Here is a 16231-nt window from a genome sequence, read left to right as displayed (position 1 = left end):
TCGGCCATGTTGGCCGCTTGTAAGGCGAACGCCCTACCACTGTGCTATCGCTCCAGGTCTTATAAAGGGAAGATGAAAATATAGCAGTTGAGTTCTGGGAAAAAGGATCAGTATCGCATGAATATTTGGCAAATAAATGATATATTGGTTCTGCTTTGTAGTCGTATTTTTTTCTAGTTATATTCTTTATTTTGGGCTTGAGGGACAGCACAGCGGTGGGGCGTTTGCCTTGCACGCGGCCAGCGTGGCCAAGTCTGGTTCGATTCCTCCACCCCTCTCGGAGAGCCCGGGAAGCTGCCGAGAGTATCTCGCCCACACGGCAAAGCCTGGCAAGCTACCTGTGATGTATTCAATATGCCAAACACAGTAACACCGAGTCTCATGATGGAGACATTACTGGGCCTGCTCGAGCAAACCAATGAACAATGGGAGGACAGTAACAGTGACGGTGACCATTGTTACATTATGACAAAACTGCATTTTGGTTTTATAGGTTTTTTTTTTTTTTTGTGGTGGTGGGGTGGGGGAGAATCTGTACCCAAAAAGAAAAAAAAAAATTTTTTTAAATAAAAAAAATAGGGACTGAAGCCATAGCACAGCGGCGGGTAGGGCCTTTACCTTGCACGTGGTCAACCCGGGTTCAAATCCCAGCATCCCACATGGTCCCCCGAGCACCGCCAGGAGTAATTCCTGAGTGCAGAGCCAGGAGTAACCCCTGAGCATCGCTGGGTGTGACCCAAAAAGAAAAAATAAATAAAAATAAGAAAAAAAGGGAAAAAAAAAAGAGCCTCTAAAGTAGACTATGTTGAAAGTAGACTATGGACTGAACATGTTTGCCACTCAATGCGTCTTTTGCAAACCACAACACCCAAAAGGAGAGAGAGAGAACAAAAGGGAATGCCCTGCCACATAGGCAGGGTGGGATTCGGGGGATGGGGGTGGGAGGGATATTATCCATGGGGGTGGAAAATGGGCACTGGTGGAGGGATGGGTATTTGATCATTGTATAATCGAAACCCAAGCACAAAAATTTGTAAATCTACAACCGTACCTCATGGTGTTTCACTAATAAAAATTTAAAAAAAAAAAAAAAGGGACTGGACGTAAGTGGGGTGGGGTTCACGACCTGACGCGGATAGGACCTCCCACAGGGAAGTGGGTGGGTGTATCTGAGGGCGGGGTCGAGAGCGGGCGCGCCGCGGATTGGCGGACAGACGCGGTGGGCGTGTCTACAGGCGTTGTCAAGGCCGAGCGCGCAGCGGGTTGGCGGACAGACGCAGTGGGCGTGTCTCGGGGCGTGGTCAAGGCCAAGCGCGCTGTGGATTGGCGGGCGGACGGGGTAGGCGGGGCCTCGGCGGGGCCAGGGCCACGGGCGCGGGCTGTCCAGTCTGCGCTTGACCCGGCCGCAGCGCAGCCGCAGTGCCCGTGCGCGCCCCTGTGTCCGGAAGCCCGCCGCGGCCTCCCGGGCTCTCCCAAGCCGGCCTGTCCTCCCGGGTGAGTGTCTGCACGCCCGGGGAGCCGGGCCCGGAGGCCGCGGGGGTCTCCGCCCATCCGCAGGTGCGGGCCAGCGCGGGCGAAGGTGGACACGGGCGCGCGCCGCTCGCGTCTCCGCGGGGCCCCTCCAGGCGTGCTAAGGGGGGGTCCCGGTCCAGGCCGCGGGGGGGGACCCACGACTGCGATGACCCCCGCGAGACCTTGGCCAAGGGCACGGCTGCAGCCTGCCCGGTCCTGCAGCTCTGAGGTCTGCAGAGACCCCCAGGTGCGCCCCCAAGGCAGCTCGTGTGCCCCCAGAGCAGGGGGAGTCGCGGGGTCACGCGTGGGCGTCCGCGTGGGCGAGGTGGGTGGCTGGACAGGCTCTTAGGATGAGCCCCGTGGACAGGGGCTTTTCCTAGAAAATAAAGTGAAAGTGCCCACGGCCTCTGGGCCTGGTTGGGACTGGACACCCGACCCCCAGCGCCAGGTCAGCAGCCCCCAGCTCCCCTTCCCCCCAGAGGGCTCCTGCTGCAAACCCCCCAGCAGGGCAGAGTCTCTGCGCCAGGCCAGTGCTGTGCACCTCTAGGTCTGTCTGTTGGGTCTCTCGCTTCCTGGCTGGGCCATGAGCCCCCCAGTGCCCTACAACCAGGGGACCAGAAGTCGCGGGCAGTTACAGAACTCAAGGGCCTCTGCCAGGCTTGTGATGTAAGTGTATTCAAAGAAATCAAAAACTGGCGACAGAGAGACAGAGCAGAGAGTGTGCAGAAGAGAAACAGAGAGAAAGAGAAAGTGTGAGAGGGAAAGGGTGAGAGAAAGAGGCAGAGAGTGTGAGTGAGGGAGTGAGAGAGAGACAGTGTGTGTGTGTGTGTGTGTGTGTGTGTGTGTGTGGTAGAGAGGGAGAGAGAGAGAAAGAGAAAAGGGGAGGGAGAGAGGGAAGGAGAGAGAAAGGGAGAAAGAGGGAGAGAGAGGGGGAGTGAGAGAGAGAGAGAGAAGGGGAGAGAGGGAGAGAGAGAGGGAACAAGAGGGAAGGAGAGAGAGAGGGAGACAGAGAGAGAGTGAGAGGGGAGAGAGAGAGAGAGAGAGAAACTCACTGGATGCTTTGCCTGCAGCAGACCCAGGTTCCATCTCTGGCTCTTCCTACTTGTTTCTTTTCATGAAGATGATCAGATCTGTAAATTAAACCCCTTCGGGGGCTGGAGTGATAGCACAGCGAGTAGGGCGTTTGCCTTGCATGCGGCCGACCCGGGTTCGATTCCCAGCATCCCATATGGTCCCCTGAGCACCGCCAGGGGTAACTCCTGAGTGCAGAGCCAGGAGTGACCCCTGTGCATCGCCAGGTGTGACCCCCCCCAAAAAAAGCAGAAAAAATAAAATAAACTCCTTCGAATTTTTATCACTTGAACTATGTGATCTGGGCCAAGGATGGCAAACAAGGCATGGTGAGGCTGGGGAGAGAGCGGATGTGCCCTACTCCAGGTACTAAAAGTTCTTCACCCGAACCAAAAAGTCTGGGGCCCGACCCAGGAATCCGGGCACGAGAGTCTTCCCATCCGCAGGGGTGAGGCGTTGACCCTGATAGCGTCTCACCAACACCTGGGTCTGCAGCCTCTGGCTTCCGGTGCTCCGGTGGTTTTCCGTTAGGGAGGACTCCAATTCTTGGCCCTGCAGACATACCCCCCCACCCCGACTTCTCTGATCTACCCAAATGGGGAAATTAGGGACAGACGCTGGGAACTCAGAGGCAGGACCCTCTGAGTGACCCGTTCTCAGGTCGCGAGCCAACAGTTAGGGCAGGAACCCAGCAGAGGAGCAAGTCGGAGCTAGCCAGCTGAACAGGCCTGGGGTGACACGCACCCACAGACACACACACACACACACACACACACACACACACACGCCTACATGCCTGTACACACTGTGGAGCATAGTAATCCGGGGTATTCCAGCCATTGTGTGTGTTGGATAAAAAACCTTCTTACAAGCACGCAGCTTGTCTCGGGCCCTTTGTGCCCTGGGTTCTGGCTCTGCCCAGTTGGGCGATGCCCAGGTGGAGTCCTTCTGGGTTGATAAACGGAGCCCTCCCCTGGCCACTGCAGCCCTTGTCTCTTTCTGAACATGACCACCCACATTTTTCAGCCACGGGCCAGCCACGCCGCTCCCCTGATGTACAAACACTCCGGACCAGTTTCCCCGCTCAGCCCTGTCCCTTCCTCTGCCAGCTGCCTGACCCTGGCACTGCAGGTGGCTGGACCCCTGGCACCAAACTCTGCATCTCGGAGGAACCTGCCCTCTACCCCTCCAAGCAGGGTGGAAGCGCAAGGCGGGGCCTTCATGATTCCCCCCTGTGCCCCCCAGAACTGCCAGGACCCACCACTCTGCAATTTTGCCGCTGCTTTCTCTGCTGGTATGTTTTGTTTTTGTTGTGGGGCCTCACCTGGCAGTGCTCAGGGCGTGCTCCTGACTCTGCATGCAGGGATCACTCCTGGCGGGGCTCGGGAGTCCACAGCTGCTGCAGGGGATTGAGCCCTGGTCAGCCACACCAGACGCCCTCCCCGCGGTACCCTTGCCCGGTCCCTCTGCTTGTACATTCCGACTGTCCCCTCTGCACACCCTGTCCCCCAGGTACAGTTTCATGCTCACCTGCTCTTAGCCTGCTTGTGCACTGCTGGCTGGGGTGGGGGTGATCAGTGCTGGCCTAGGGGAGTCCCCAGAGGTGGGGGGTCTAATGAGATGGCGACAGTGGCTCAGCACTTGTTGAGTCCCTGCTGGCAACAAAGACTCAGTGCCAGCAGATACCTTTAGCTTCACTCTCCGGGATGGAGGCAGAGACCCGGTCAGACTGTCACCAAGGAAGGGTCAGTAGGGCTAGACGCTCGGATGGGGTGGGCTCCTAGTGCCCAGGCCGCGGCCCCTGGTCGATCCCCTGCACCACTGGGAGTGATCCTAGGGCAGAGGGCCCCCAAGCACCCCCAGGTGTGGCCCCCTAAAAGCCAAGGGAAAAGGGGGAAGGAAACGGGAACGGAGCTTCCTGTCCTGTCTCTGCGTCTGCTCACAGGGTGCCCAGGGGGCCGGTGGGGCCACAGTCACCCACAGTCCGCTCCGAGGAGGGCCAGTCCCACGGGCCCCCACCAAGCTGCCCAGTTATGTTTGCCCGGGGGGTGCTGTTTCTCCTGTTTGAGCTCCAGTGCTCGGTGTTCTGGCACTGCACCTGACTCAAGGCTGGTCCGCATGATGGGGGCAGGCAGGGCACCCTCTGTGGGCAGGACCGCCTGGGCCATGGGGCTTGGCCTGGCCTTGGCCTCAGTGGTGTGGAAGGAAGCGCCTGGACCTTTGTCCTGCCCGCCCCACGCTGGCCTCGTCCAGGCCTCAGCTGCCCTTTTCAGGCGGGAGATGGGGCGTGTGTGCCCAGGGCTCCGGTTCCTTTGCAGTTGGGTGACGGGGCTGCAGACCGGCCCCCCTGGTGCCCAGAAGACCCCCTAAACGAAGCGATGGTTCCCGTCACGTTTCCCTGTCTGCAGCAGGCTCTGGGCATGTTTGGCGTTGATTCAGCCCTGGGAGCTGCAAGCTGTCTGGGGCTGGAGACCTTGAGTTTGTTGAGAGCCAGTTTGCCTGCAGACTCTCAGGCCAGATTCCGCCTTTCCATGTCTGCCCCAGAGGAAGGTCGTTAACCCTTTCCCCGCCTTGGCCTGGGAGGGTTGTCAACATCAGCGCTGAGTTGTTTGCAGTATGCTGGACTGGAAGGCGGCTGAGTGATGAGGGGTCCCGGCTCCAAGGGGCGCCTTGGAAGGGGCTGAGTTCCCAGGGCCCTGATGGGAAGGACTTGCCTTGACCTGTCTAGGGGGATTGGGGGGTACAGGGTGGGCGGTGGGGAGGGCCACACAGGGGTGCTCAGAGGCGACTCCTGGCTCGGTGCTCAGTATCCCCTGGCAGTGCTTGAATCATCTGAGCTTGGTGGTGCGGGACTCAGGCTAGGTTGGTGGCATGCGTGCCAGTGTCTCCTCCCTGGCCTCTCGCCCCTTTCTTCTCCTTATGGCAGTGCCACGGGTTGGACCCAGGGCGACACGGGGGCCAGAGAGAGCGTTGGTGTTCCGGCGCTTGGCGTGTCCGTGGCTGATCCTGGTTCGATCCCTGGCACCACCCAGGCGTGACCCTGAGCACAGAGCCGGGAGTGAGTCCTGGGCCTGCCAAAGGGCGGCTTTTTCCCCTGCAAATTCACACTCGGTGTCTGTTTCTCTTCCAGATTATTCGGGCCTCTGAGGACGGTACCCACAGCCCGAGGAGCACGCTGACAGATCTCCTGGGCCACTGGGTGACCCTAGAACATGGCAGGTGACTATCAGCCGCGGGGGACGCCAGCAGTTTGAAAATAAACTTCAATAATACTTGAAGGGAATGTTATATTTGATTAAAAAAATAAGAGACTGGGCAGTGTTCACACATGTGACCCGCTTTCCCACAGCCCGGCCTTGTTGTGTACACGTTCCCATGTACACATTCCTGTGTTCTGGGTGTCAGCTTAGACCTGAGACTGGCCTCCCTGACCTGGCCTGCCCCAATCTTGGCACTGACCCCTGACACAGGCCCCGAGTGGTCGTGGCTGACCTCTTTGAAGGGCTCCAGGTCAGCCTGATGGGCCATGTGGGAGCCCCGAGTGGGTGTCTCAGTGCCTCTGTCGCCTGCTAGGGACGCAGCTGTGCCCTGGGGAATACTCGGCGTCCCTGGCACCTCGGGCCCCAGCCCCAAGGAACCGTCTCTCCTGGCAAAATGGGATAAGGAGTCTGTGGAGCGGGCAACTGTCCAGGACACCCCCTGTAGACGTTACCAGCTCGTCAGTTCTGAGCCTCGCAGTGCAGGTGTTGACCTTTCTGGAGTGTGACCTTTGCACTGCACAGAAGGCTTTGAAATGGCTTCAAGCCACCACAGGTACCTTTGTTGAGAAGGAGCGAAACAGGAAACTGCGTTGACTAGAGAGAGCTCGGCCGCCAGGAGGCTTTCTGCTTGCGGCCGCCTTTGGGTTGTACAGGGTCCCCCGAGCACCGTCTGGTGTGACCCCCAAGGCACGGAGCCAGGAGTCAGCCCTGAGCACTACTGGGGGGTACTTTTGCTTATTGGTTTATTTTTGGTTTGAAGCTCACCCCTGGGGATGCTCAGGGGACCACAGGTGGTGCCGGAGCTTGGACCCAGGTCAGTATTCGCCTGCTGGACTATCTCTGTGCCCTGTCCCCCCCTCAAAAAAAAAAAAAACAAATTTTTTTCCACTGTGTTGGAGACCACTTTAGCAAAGCTGGGGAAAGGGGGCCTGTGGTACCCGGGGTGGGACCCAGAGCCTCACGCATGCCAAGTGTGTGGTGTGGGCCTTCCTGGGTTGGCTGTGCCGGCCCCGCCTGCCTCTCCTGCCCCAGAGGCAGATTCCTTTGCGCCCAGGGCTGGGACACAAGGACTGAGCTTTGAGGCTTCCCTTTTTTTTTTTTTTTTTTTTCTTTTTGGATCACACCCAGCGATGCGCAAGTGTTATTCCTGGCTTTGCGCTCAGGAATTACTCCAGGTGTTGCTCGGGGGGCCATATGGGATGCTGGGGTTCGAACCCAGGTTGGCAGCGTGCAAGGTAAACGCCCTACCCGCTGTGCTATCACTCTGGCCCCTGAGCCTTCCTTTTCCTTGGTTTTTTTGTTCTTTTTGGGTCACACCGAGTGATGCTCAGGGGCTCCTCCTGTCTCTGTGCTTGGGAATCACTCCTAGTGGTGCTCGGGAACCCTACTGGGTGCAGGGATGGAGCCTGGGTCCACCGCGTGCCAGGCAAACGCCCTCCCCACCGTTCAGTCGCTCCGGCCCCTTCTCCTTGGACTGTGCCCCTGAGAAGTGCTCCCCCACTCTCCTGTAGGGAAGAAAGTGCTCATCGTCTATGCGCACCAGGACCCCGGGTCGTTCAACGCGGCCCTGAAGAAGGCGGCCGTGGAGGAGCTGAGCAAACAGGGCTGCCTGGTCACCGTGAGCGACTTGTACGCCATGGACTTCGAGCCGAGGGCCACGAGGAAGGATTTCACGGGTGAGTCGGGTCCGAGTGACGCGGTGTGCGGTGAGCCATCTGACGCCCCCACCAGGAGCATTGCCTCGTTCCCTCCGCTTGACTGAGCCACGGGGACAAATGAAAGTTGTGTATCTGGGGGCTGGAGCAATAGCACAGTGGGGAGGGCGTTAGCCTTGTACATCGCCGACCTGGGTTCGGTTCCCAGCATCCCATAGGGTCACCTGAGCACTGTGTAGAGTAAGTCCTGAGTGCATGAGCTAGGAGTAACCCCTGAGCATCGCCAGATGTGGCTCAAAAAGAAAGAAAAAAGAACATTGTGTATCTTCAAAGTGTCCCCACGGGTGCCAGGATTGGGGCTGAAATTGCCTGCTTGAAACAGCCGCCAGTGGCTGGGGACCACAGTCCTTTAGCCAGAAAAGGAGGAAGGGGATGAAAAATAAGAGAATCAATAAATTATCATACCATCATCGGGCACATCTCTTTGATTCCACTGTTCTTCCTGCATTAACATCTGCCTCAGAGACCTGGGCCCTACGCAAACAAGATGAGAACGCCATTCAGGTCTCCCAAAGAAGAATAGAAAGAGCTATGCTTGGAATATCACGTTTCACTCAAATGAGAGAACGAATCCGGAGTTCTGACATCCGTCGACGATCAAGGATCAGGGACGCTGTCTCATTTGCCAAGGTGTCGAAAATCAGATGGGCTGGTCACGTAATGAGATTTAAAGACGACCGCTGGACTAGAGCTGTTACCGACTGGATTCCACGGGATGTCAAGAGACCGCGTGGCCGCCCACCTACCAGATGGTCAGACTTCTTCGCCAAGATCAGGAACGATCGGTTTGAGGCTCTTCATGTTCCCAGAGCGAACAGATGCCACTGGGCTACACTAGCACGCGACAGGGACAAATGGAGACGTTATTGGCTCCCGCTCGAGCAAATCGACGACTAACGGGAAGTTAAGTGATTAAGTCATACCATCATACTCATGGTATGTCGAAGCATCTTAGGAGAGGTTCTTTCTGAAAAACTAGAAGAGTTGGAAAGACGCGCAGGAGTTCCAAAGCTAGTACTTTGGCCTTGCATACAGCCGACCTGGGCTCGGTTTCCAGCACCACACAGGATCCCCCGAGCACAGAGCCAGGAGTAATCTCTGTGTACAGAGCCAGGAGTGAGCCCTGATCATAGAGCCAGGAGTCAGCCCTGAGCACAGAGCCAGGAGAGAGCCCCAAGTACAGAACTAACAGTGATCCCTGAGCACAGCCAGATATGGTCCCATGCCCCCAAATAAAGGCTGAAACATATTTTGATTTATTTAATATTTATAAATGTTTTATATAATATTAATGACTTAACAAAATATTAAACATTCTCATCCCTGTGAAAATGTTCTATTCCTTACTCATTTTTCTCATCAGTCTTTTTCTTTTTTTTTTTCTTTTTGGGTCACCTGGCGATGCACAGGGGTTCCTCCTGGCTCTGCACTCAGGATTTACTCCTGGCGGTGCTCGGGGGACCATATGGGATGCTGGGCATCGAACCGGGTCGGCCGCATGCAGGGCAAACGCCCTCCCCTCTGTGCTATCGCTCCAGCTCTTCTATTGGTTTTAAAGAATGCCTGTTCTATTACAAATCAGCTCACAGTGTGGAATATGAATTGCAAAATAAGTTTCCCTGATTTGGGGGTGGGGGTCTCACATGGGGCAGCGCCCAGGCTTCCTCCCGCAGACTCGGGAGACCACACACGCCTTCTGCACTGAGCTGTCCTCCGGGGGCAGGAGTGAGTCTCTTGAGCGTTGCTGGCCATGTGCCCTGTGGCCTCAGCCAAGGCCAGGGACTCCCTCACAGGCTGCACCCATCCACGCGCACAGCCCACCCCTACGTGGCTCCTGCCTGGGTCGGCAGTGGGGGGACTTGCCCGGGTGTGTTTGGGTGTGCCGGTGACAGTCCTGAGAGCCGCTGGCCCCGGCCCCCACAGGCCCCCTCTCTGACCCCGAGCACTTCAACTACGGGCTGGAGGTTCCCCGGGCATACCAGCAGAAGGCGCTGAGCCGTGACATCACGGCGGAGCAGGAGAAGGTGCGGGACGCGGACCTGGTCATCTTCCAGGTGGGTGCCACCTGGCCCCGGCCCCGCTGCCACGGCCAAGCCCCACTGGGTGTCCAGGGCTCCAGAAGCACCCACCGTGGGCCTGCCGAGGGTGTTGGCACATGTGCCCGTGTCTAGCGGGGAAGCCGAGTCCTGGACCCTGCGCGCTGCCTGCCCTCAGGCCCCCACCCATCACCCCTCCCCACAGGCTGGTCAGAGGGTCCCCCCTCCCCCCGCTCATTTCCAGCAGGTTCCCAGCCCCCCACCCCAGCCCTGGGCATGCTGCACCCCGGAGGGAGGGACGGAGGAGACGTCCTAGCAGGGCCCCCACCCGCCACACCTGGGCAGGGAGTCGGGGTCCATGCCACACAGAACACAAACCCTGGTCTGTGTGTGTGTGTCTGTGTGTCTGTGTGTCTATGTGTGTCTGTGTCTGTGTGTCTGTGTATCTGTCCATCTGTGTGTCTATGTGTGTCTGTGCATGTCTGTGTCTGTGTGTCTGTGTGTCCATGTGTGTGTGTCTGTGTCTGTGTGTCTGTCTGCGTGTCTGTGTGTGTCTGTGTGTCTGTTTGTTTGTGTGTCTGTATGTGTCTGTGTGTCTGTTCTATGTGTGTCCATGTGTCTGTGTGTGCGTGTCTCTGTGTGTGTCTGTGTGTGTGTCTGTGTGTCCATGTGTCTGTGTGTCCATGTGTCTGCGTGTCTATGTGTCTGTGTGTCTGTGTGTCTATGTGTGTCCGTGTGTCTCCGTGTCCGTGTGTCTGTGTGTGTCTGTGTGTGTCTGTGTGTGTGTCTGTGTGTCCCTGTGTGCATGTGTCTGTGTGTCGTTGTGTCTGTGTGTCTGTGCCACCTGCAGTTCCCCCTGTACTGGTACAGTCTCCCCGCGATCCTGAAGGGCTGGATGGACCGGGTGCTGTGCCAGGGCTTCGCCTTCGACTTCCCGGGTTTCTTTGAATCAGGATTTCTCAAGGTATGTGGTCCCCAAAGGGTCCCTGCAGTCTGAGGATGGGGGGTCTCCTGGGGTCACCTGCCAGGCTGCCCTTTCCCAGCAAATGCCCATGGGACCCCTGCTGCGTGTGCAGCCTGGAAATGTCCCTGGGAGGGAGAGCGTCCACGGGAGTGTCCACAGGAGGGACGAGCCTCACAGTCCGCTTTGGTCCCGCCCAGGAGATGGCCCCTCTGCCGTGTCCAGAGCTGGAGCGGGAAGGGCCTGTCTGGAGCCGGGCGTGAGGGGCATCCAGGCTGTGCCAGCCCCTCCCCGAGCTCTTCTCCCAGGGCCAGAGCTGACCCCTGCGGGGTGCCTGCCCGGCCCAGAGAGGCGGCATCTTCAGGCTCTGCGCCCTCATGCCGTGGTTCTGCTCCGAAGCCCCAGAGGGTTCAGGCAGGCAAGGAGAGCTGCGAGCAAGGGGTGGGGAGACGGAGGCAAAGCCCCCTCCCTCGGGCTGGCGGTGCTCTCTGTGGCCCTGGGTCCCGCCCTCCCTGTGGACCGTGGTGGCCCCCGACTCCAGGTCCCGTTGGTCCATCCCGAGGCGTGCGACCCGCGTTTCCCCTCCTCACCTCTCCCGCAGGGGAAACGGGCCGTGCTCTCCATCACCACGGGCGGCTCGGCCGACATGTACTCCAAGACCGGCATCAGCGGGGACATTCGCTGCTACCTGTGGCCCATTCAGGTACCCCACACACCTGCATCCCGTCCCTCCCCCGCGGCTCCCCCGCGGCAAACACCTGGGCTGGGCTGCTGGACCCCGGGGCTGGGCATCTGGGGCCGGCCGCAGCGCTGCAGAAGGTGCCCCCCGACACCCAGTGTGGGCTGAGGGAGCAGAACGTCCCCCCAGGGGCCACCGTGTGTGAGATGGGGACCCGGGAGGGGAGAGCGACCCACCCAGACCTCGGGTCTGGTGCCTCCCCGGGGCCCACCCAGCCCCTCAGGATCTCAGGGTGTGGGGCCGGCCCTCCCCGCTGTCTGCACACCCCCTGGGCAGTTCGTGGTGTCACGTCAGAGCCCCTGGGGAAGCTGGAGCAGCTGCCACGTCCTGGGGCGGGTGGCGAGGAAGCCCCCTTCGTGCTGTCATACAGTTCAGTTCCGGTGGGCAGCAGGCAGCCTTTGGGGGTGCAGAGAGGTGGCCCGGCCTTCCTGCAGGACGCCCTGGCTCCGACATGGGTGACACCCAAGCAATCAGCTGGGCCGAGCCCAGGGAACACGGTGGGGGTAATTTAGAACCAGGGGCCGGAGCCATAGTCCAGCCTTTGGGCTGGCTGCCATGCACACAACTGACCCAGGTTCAAGCCCCGGCATCCCACACGGGCCCCCGAACACCACCAGGAGTTAACCCTGAGCACAGAGCCGGGAGTCAGCCCTGAGCACAGAGCCAGGAGTCAGCCTGAGCATCACTGGCTGTAGCCCCCAAACAGCAACAATCAGGGAGCTTTGGCCGCCCAAAGCCGAGGCTGGCTGTTGCACGCTGAGACCCCGGGAAGGTCCGTGCGGGCCCCCCTCGAGCCTGGCGTCTGTCTGTCTGTCCCCTCGCCCGCCCGCAGCACGGCACCCTGCACTTCTGCGGCTTCCACGTCCTGGCCCCGCAGATCAGCTTCGCCCCTGGCTATGCGTCCCAGGAGGAGCGAGCGGGCCTGGTGGCGGCGTGGGCGCGGCGGCTGGCGGCCATCTGGGAGGAGGCGCCCATCGACTGCACGGCCGCCTGGTACTTCGGGCAGTAGCCCCCGACGGCCCCTGACAGCCCTGGGACAGTGTGCCCAGTCGCGGCCACTTCACCACTGCCTGCCTGTCCCGGTTTCCTGTGCTGGTGGTGGGTCCTCGGCCTCTTCTCTCCTGCCCTTGCTCGGGGCACCTGGGCACTCAGCGGCAGGGCACTGCCCTGGGTCCGACCCGGAGACCAGCGAAAAATCAGACACGTTTCCTGCCGCCCCCTCCAGCCCCCGCGGGCAGTGTCGGCTCCACGCCCTTCTCTGGACCGGACCTGGGTCCGTGGAGTTTCTCTCGCCCTGGACTCTGCAGTTCCTTCTCACGCTGCGTGCTAGTGCTTTAGTGCTGGGCTTGGAGTCAATTTTTTTAGCATCCTTTTATTCGGGGGGTTGTGGGGCTTGCTGCTGGCTCTGCACTCAGGGATCACCCCTGGCCGTGTTCAGAGGGCCATATGGGGTGCTGGGGATCAAACATGGATCAACCGTGTGCAAAGGCGAACGCCCCCCCACCCCCGCTGTGCTATCGCTCCCACCCCATGAATTTGAATAGCCAATGAATGTTTTCATTGCAGTTAATTTTTTGAATAGCCAAATAAATTCTTTTTCATTGAGTAGCCAATTAAAATTTATTTCAATTTACCGTTCAAATGAGAATAAATCAGTGAGGTGGGGGTGTGTGCAGAGAGCTAGTAAAGGGGTTAAGGCAGCTGGCCGGGCACCCTGCGAACCTCAGTTTGAATCTGCAGAATTCAGAGCCCCAGAGCACCTGCCCTGAGCATCGGAGGAAAGAGGAAGGATGGACGGGCAGTAGGCAGAGCTCTTGCCTTGTGCAGATGTGGCCAGTACTGGTTCGATCCCTGACCCCACATCTGGTCCCGGTCCCTGGACATTGTCGCCGGTTTCTCAAACACCCGCCTCCCAAACCACCCAGGGCTGGTCACTGGAAGGCCCCAAGGACATGGGGTGGCCATCTCCAGAATACGGGGTGGCTGTTTTCAGGACACAGGTTGGCTGTCCCAAGGACACAGGTTGGCTCTCCCCAGAACACGAGGTGGCTGTCCGCAGGACACAGGGCTTCCTTTGTTTTTGAACTGGGGTCAGGACCAGAGATCTGTGTGTGTGCGTGCGTGTGTGTGTGTGTGTGTGTGTGTGTTTTGAAAGACATTTATTTAGACATTGTTACCTTTAGCAATCAATAACCCAAAAGGAAAACTATAAAACCTTGACTTGGGGGTTGGGGAGAGGGCTCCCAGGTCTGTAGCAGAAGCTCTGTACACGGGAGCCCCCAGAACCACACGGTCTCTGGGCAGTGCTGGGAGGGACCCCTGAGCACTGTACGGTGAACAGCACTCCAGCACCTTAGCGGACAACAAGCCAGGTCATGCCCCCAGCCCTGGGCTGGCTGCCCCCCACCTGCACAGAGCAGAGAGACAGACCTGTTGGGACTGATTCTCAGCGCAGACCAAGCACAGGGGTTCACTCAAAGCCACGGACTGACCTGCCAGCGACAGACACGGACACACAGACACACAGACCCGGTCCTGTGGGCAAACGCAGACGCAGTCCAGCCTCCGGCCAGGGACGTGTCTCAGTGTTGACACTAGGCCTGGCATGCTTGAGGCCCTGGGTTCCACCCCCAGCACAAAATAAAAGAGACCAACATCCTTATTCCCCTTTTTTTGTGATTTCCAGAAATATACAAGGGAGGTATGTTTCCTAATCACACCCACGCGCCAGGGCGGACCGTGAATTGGGCTGGCTCCAAGTCCTGAGGGCAGAAACGCTGGCCACTAACAGCTATTCTCTGCTGCCCCCTGGTGACCCGGCCAGTCCCCTGATCCGGCAGCGCCCTCCCTCCGCCGGCCCTGGCGCTCGCTCTGCGCCCGTTCCGCAGCGCTGGCCTGGGCCGGTGTCTCCGGAGCAGGGGGCTGTGGGGGAAAGGGCCCGGTGTGAGCGAGCTCCGAGCCCGGCTCCGGCCACAGGAGCAGCTGGCCCATCCTCGGGTCAGCTTGCGGCCGCTGGACACCACTGGGCGCGCGACAGCATCTCCTACGGGTGTGAGCCAGGACGCTGGTCAAGGCATCTCCTAAGGCGTGAACCCCCCAACCAGGACCCCGCAGAAAGGGCCCCTTTCTGCTGCGCCTGCAGAGTCCCAGGGAGAGGCAGCTCTGCCCTTGGGTCCAGCCCTTGGGGAGGTGGGCAGGGCTGCCGAGGGGCCAGCTGACCACCACGGCCTCTCGCCACGTCGCCACCCCGGCTCGTGCTAAGGGGTTCCTATTGCTGCCACTGCATCCAACGCCACGCGGACAAGGGGTGACAGACTGCCAAGGATGTGGGCTCGCACGCACACCGGCAGTTCATCCTGCGTCCTGCGGTGGGACCAACCCGTTTCCGCAGCGACCTGCAGTGGGACTTTTTAGGTTCCTTTCCGCCCGGAGTCCCCTGGGCGCACCCGAGAGGGGTGCTGGCAGGGTCCCTCGACACCTCGGCTCTGTGCTCCGGAGCAGGGCAGCGTCTCGGCTGGCGGGAGGGATGTTCCCCAGCTGCAGAATTCCCAGATCGTTTTTTTCACGATCAGGTCAGGCTTCCATCTCCTGGGCCTCCCTGGGGGCCACACCCAGCGCGCTCACACGCCGGGACCCGAGCAGAGTGGCATCTCGGCTGGCGGGAGGGAAGTTCCCCAGCTGCGGAATTCCCAGATCGTTTTTTCACTATCAGGTCAGGCTTCCATCTCCTTTGCCTCCCTGGGGACCACCCCAGCGCACTCAGACCCGTAAGGAGGGCTGCAGGTGCGGGTCACAAGCCCCAGCGCCTACACTTCCGACGGTGGCCGGGAGCCGGGAGTGTTTGTTGCTGTGGTCTCTGCAATGTGCATTCAACAGTCATCGGTCATGCCCTGTGGGACCCCGGGGCCTGAAGAAGACAAGGGACTGGAGTGATAGCACAGCCGGTAGGGTGTTTGCCTTGCACGCGGCCGACCTGGGTTCGATTCCCAGCATCCTATAGGGTCCCCTGAACATCGCCAGGGGTCATTCCTGAGTGCAGAGCCAGGAATGACCCCTGTGCATCGCCCGGTGTGACCCAAAAAGCAAAAAAAAAAAAAAAAAGAAGAAGGAGGCAGGGAACATTCAAGACTGGGGGTGGGGAGACGCGGACCCAGGCAAAGGTGCGTGTGCTCCTCTCCAGAGAGAGGCGGTGGGCGCGCAACACCCGCCTGCGGGGTCCCCCTTGGGCGCTCAAGCCGCGGGCCTCCTGGGCTCGGCCTCGGCGGGTGCGGTGCGTCCAACCAGCACCCCGGGGCGCTGTGGAGCTGCCGGTAAGTCAATAAGTAAGTACGTAAGTAAGTCCCTATTCATTCTTGCCGCTTTGTAAGGCGGCGCACAGTGCTCGGAGCTCAGTTGCAGCCCCGCCTGCGCCAGCGAGGTAAGTGGCAGGGTCCGCTGCTCATTCAGCGCTGCCCCGCCGACCCCTGCGATTCCGTTTCTTTTCCTTTTCCCTCGGGCTTGGAGACCTTTATTTTCTTTCTCCTTTTCCCTTTGTTTCTCCTTCCCTTCCCTTTGCTGGGGGCGGGAGGGGGGCGTGAGTGCGCGCGTGTGTTTTGTCTGGTTTGGGGGGGGGGGGCGCGCACAGCCGGCGGTGCGCAGGGCTTGCTCCTGGCTCTGTGCTCAGGGATCGATCAACTCCTGCTGGTGCCCGGAGACCCTCTTGCGGTGCTGGGGGTGGAGCCGGGGTCAGCTGAACGCGAACCGAGCGCTGAGCGCTGCGTCTCCAGCCCGCTGTGCAGTCCTGGCTGTGTTGGGGTGGGGATCCCCGCGACGCCAGCACTGCTTGTACTTAGGTATGGGGTGGGGGTGTTGGGGGACCCCACCCTCCCCCACCTTCCACCCCTCCACAGCCTGGAAGAAACTTCTTTGAGGGGTTCTATTTCTAGAACTTCCCAAGT

The 16231-nt window shown here is 59.6% G+C and overlaps 1 protein-coding gene across 2 annotated transcripts in view; it reads left to right on the top strand.

The window, feature by feature from the left end:
- Positions 1-1353: 1353 nt before the first annotated feature.
- LOC130017734 (ribosyldihydronicotinamide dehydrogenase [quinone]-like) overlaps positions 1354-16231 on the top strand; it is a 136987-nt gene continuing 122109 nt past the window's right edge. The window contains exons 1-7 of one of the 2 annotated variants that reach the window (XM_056108486.1): positions 1354-1494; positions 5714-5802; positions 7355-7519; positions 9482-9612; positions 10445-10558; positions 11157-11258; positions 12127-12309. In XM_056108486.1, the coding sequence (XP_055964461.1) occupies positions 5796-5802; positions 7355-7519; positions 9482-9612; positions 10445-10558; positions 11157-11258; positions 12127-12303 (696 nt within the window). In that variant the 5' untranslated portion in view covers positions 1354-1494; positions 5714-5795 and the 3' untranslated portion in view covers positions 12304-12309. Of the gene's footprint in view, positions 1495-5713; positions 5803-7354; positions 7520-9481; positions 9613-10444; positions 10559-11156; positions 11259-12126; positions 12903-16231 lie in introns of those variants that run through there. The other variant, XM_056108485.1, reaches the window with a different exon arrangement.

Source organism: Sorex fumeus, unplaced genomic scaffold (genome assembly GCF_029834395.1).
Source record: "Sorex fumeus unplaced genomic scaffold, SorFum_2.1 ptg000218l, whole genome shotgun sequence".
NCBI classification, from domain to species: domain Eukaryota; kingdom Metazoa; phylum Chordata; class Mammalia; order Eulipotyphla; family Soricidae; genus Sorex; species Sorex fumeus.
The sequence above is the reverse complement of the archived record's forward strand: the minus strand, read 5'-3'. Positions and strand labels throughout refer to the sequence as shown.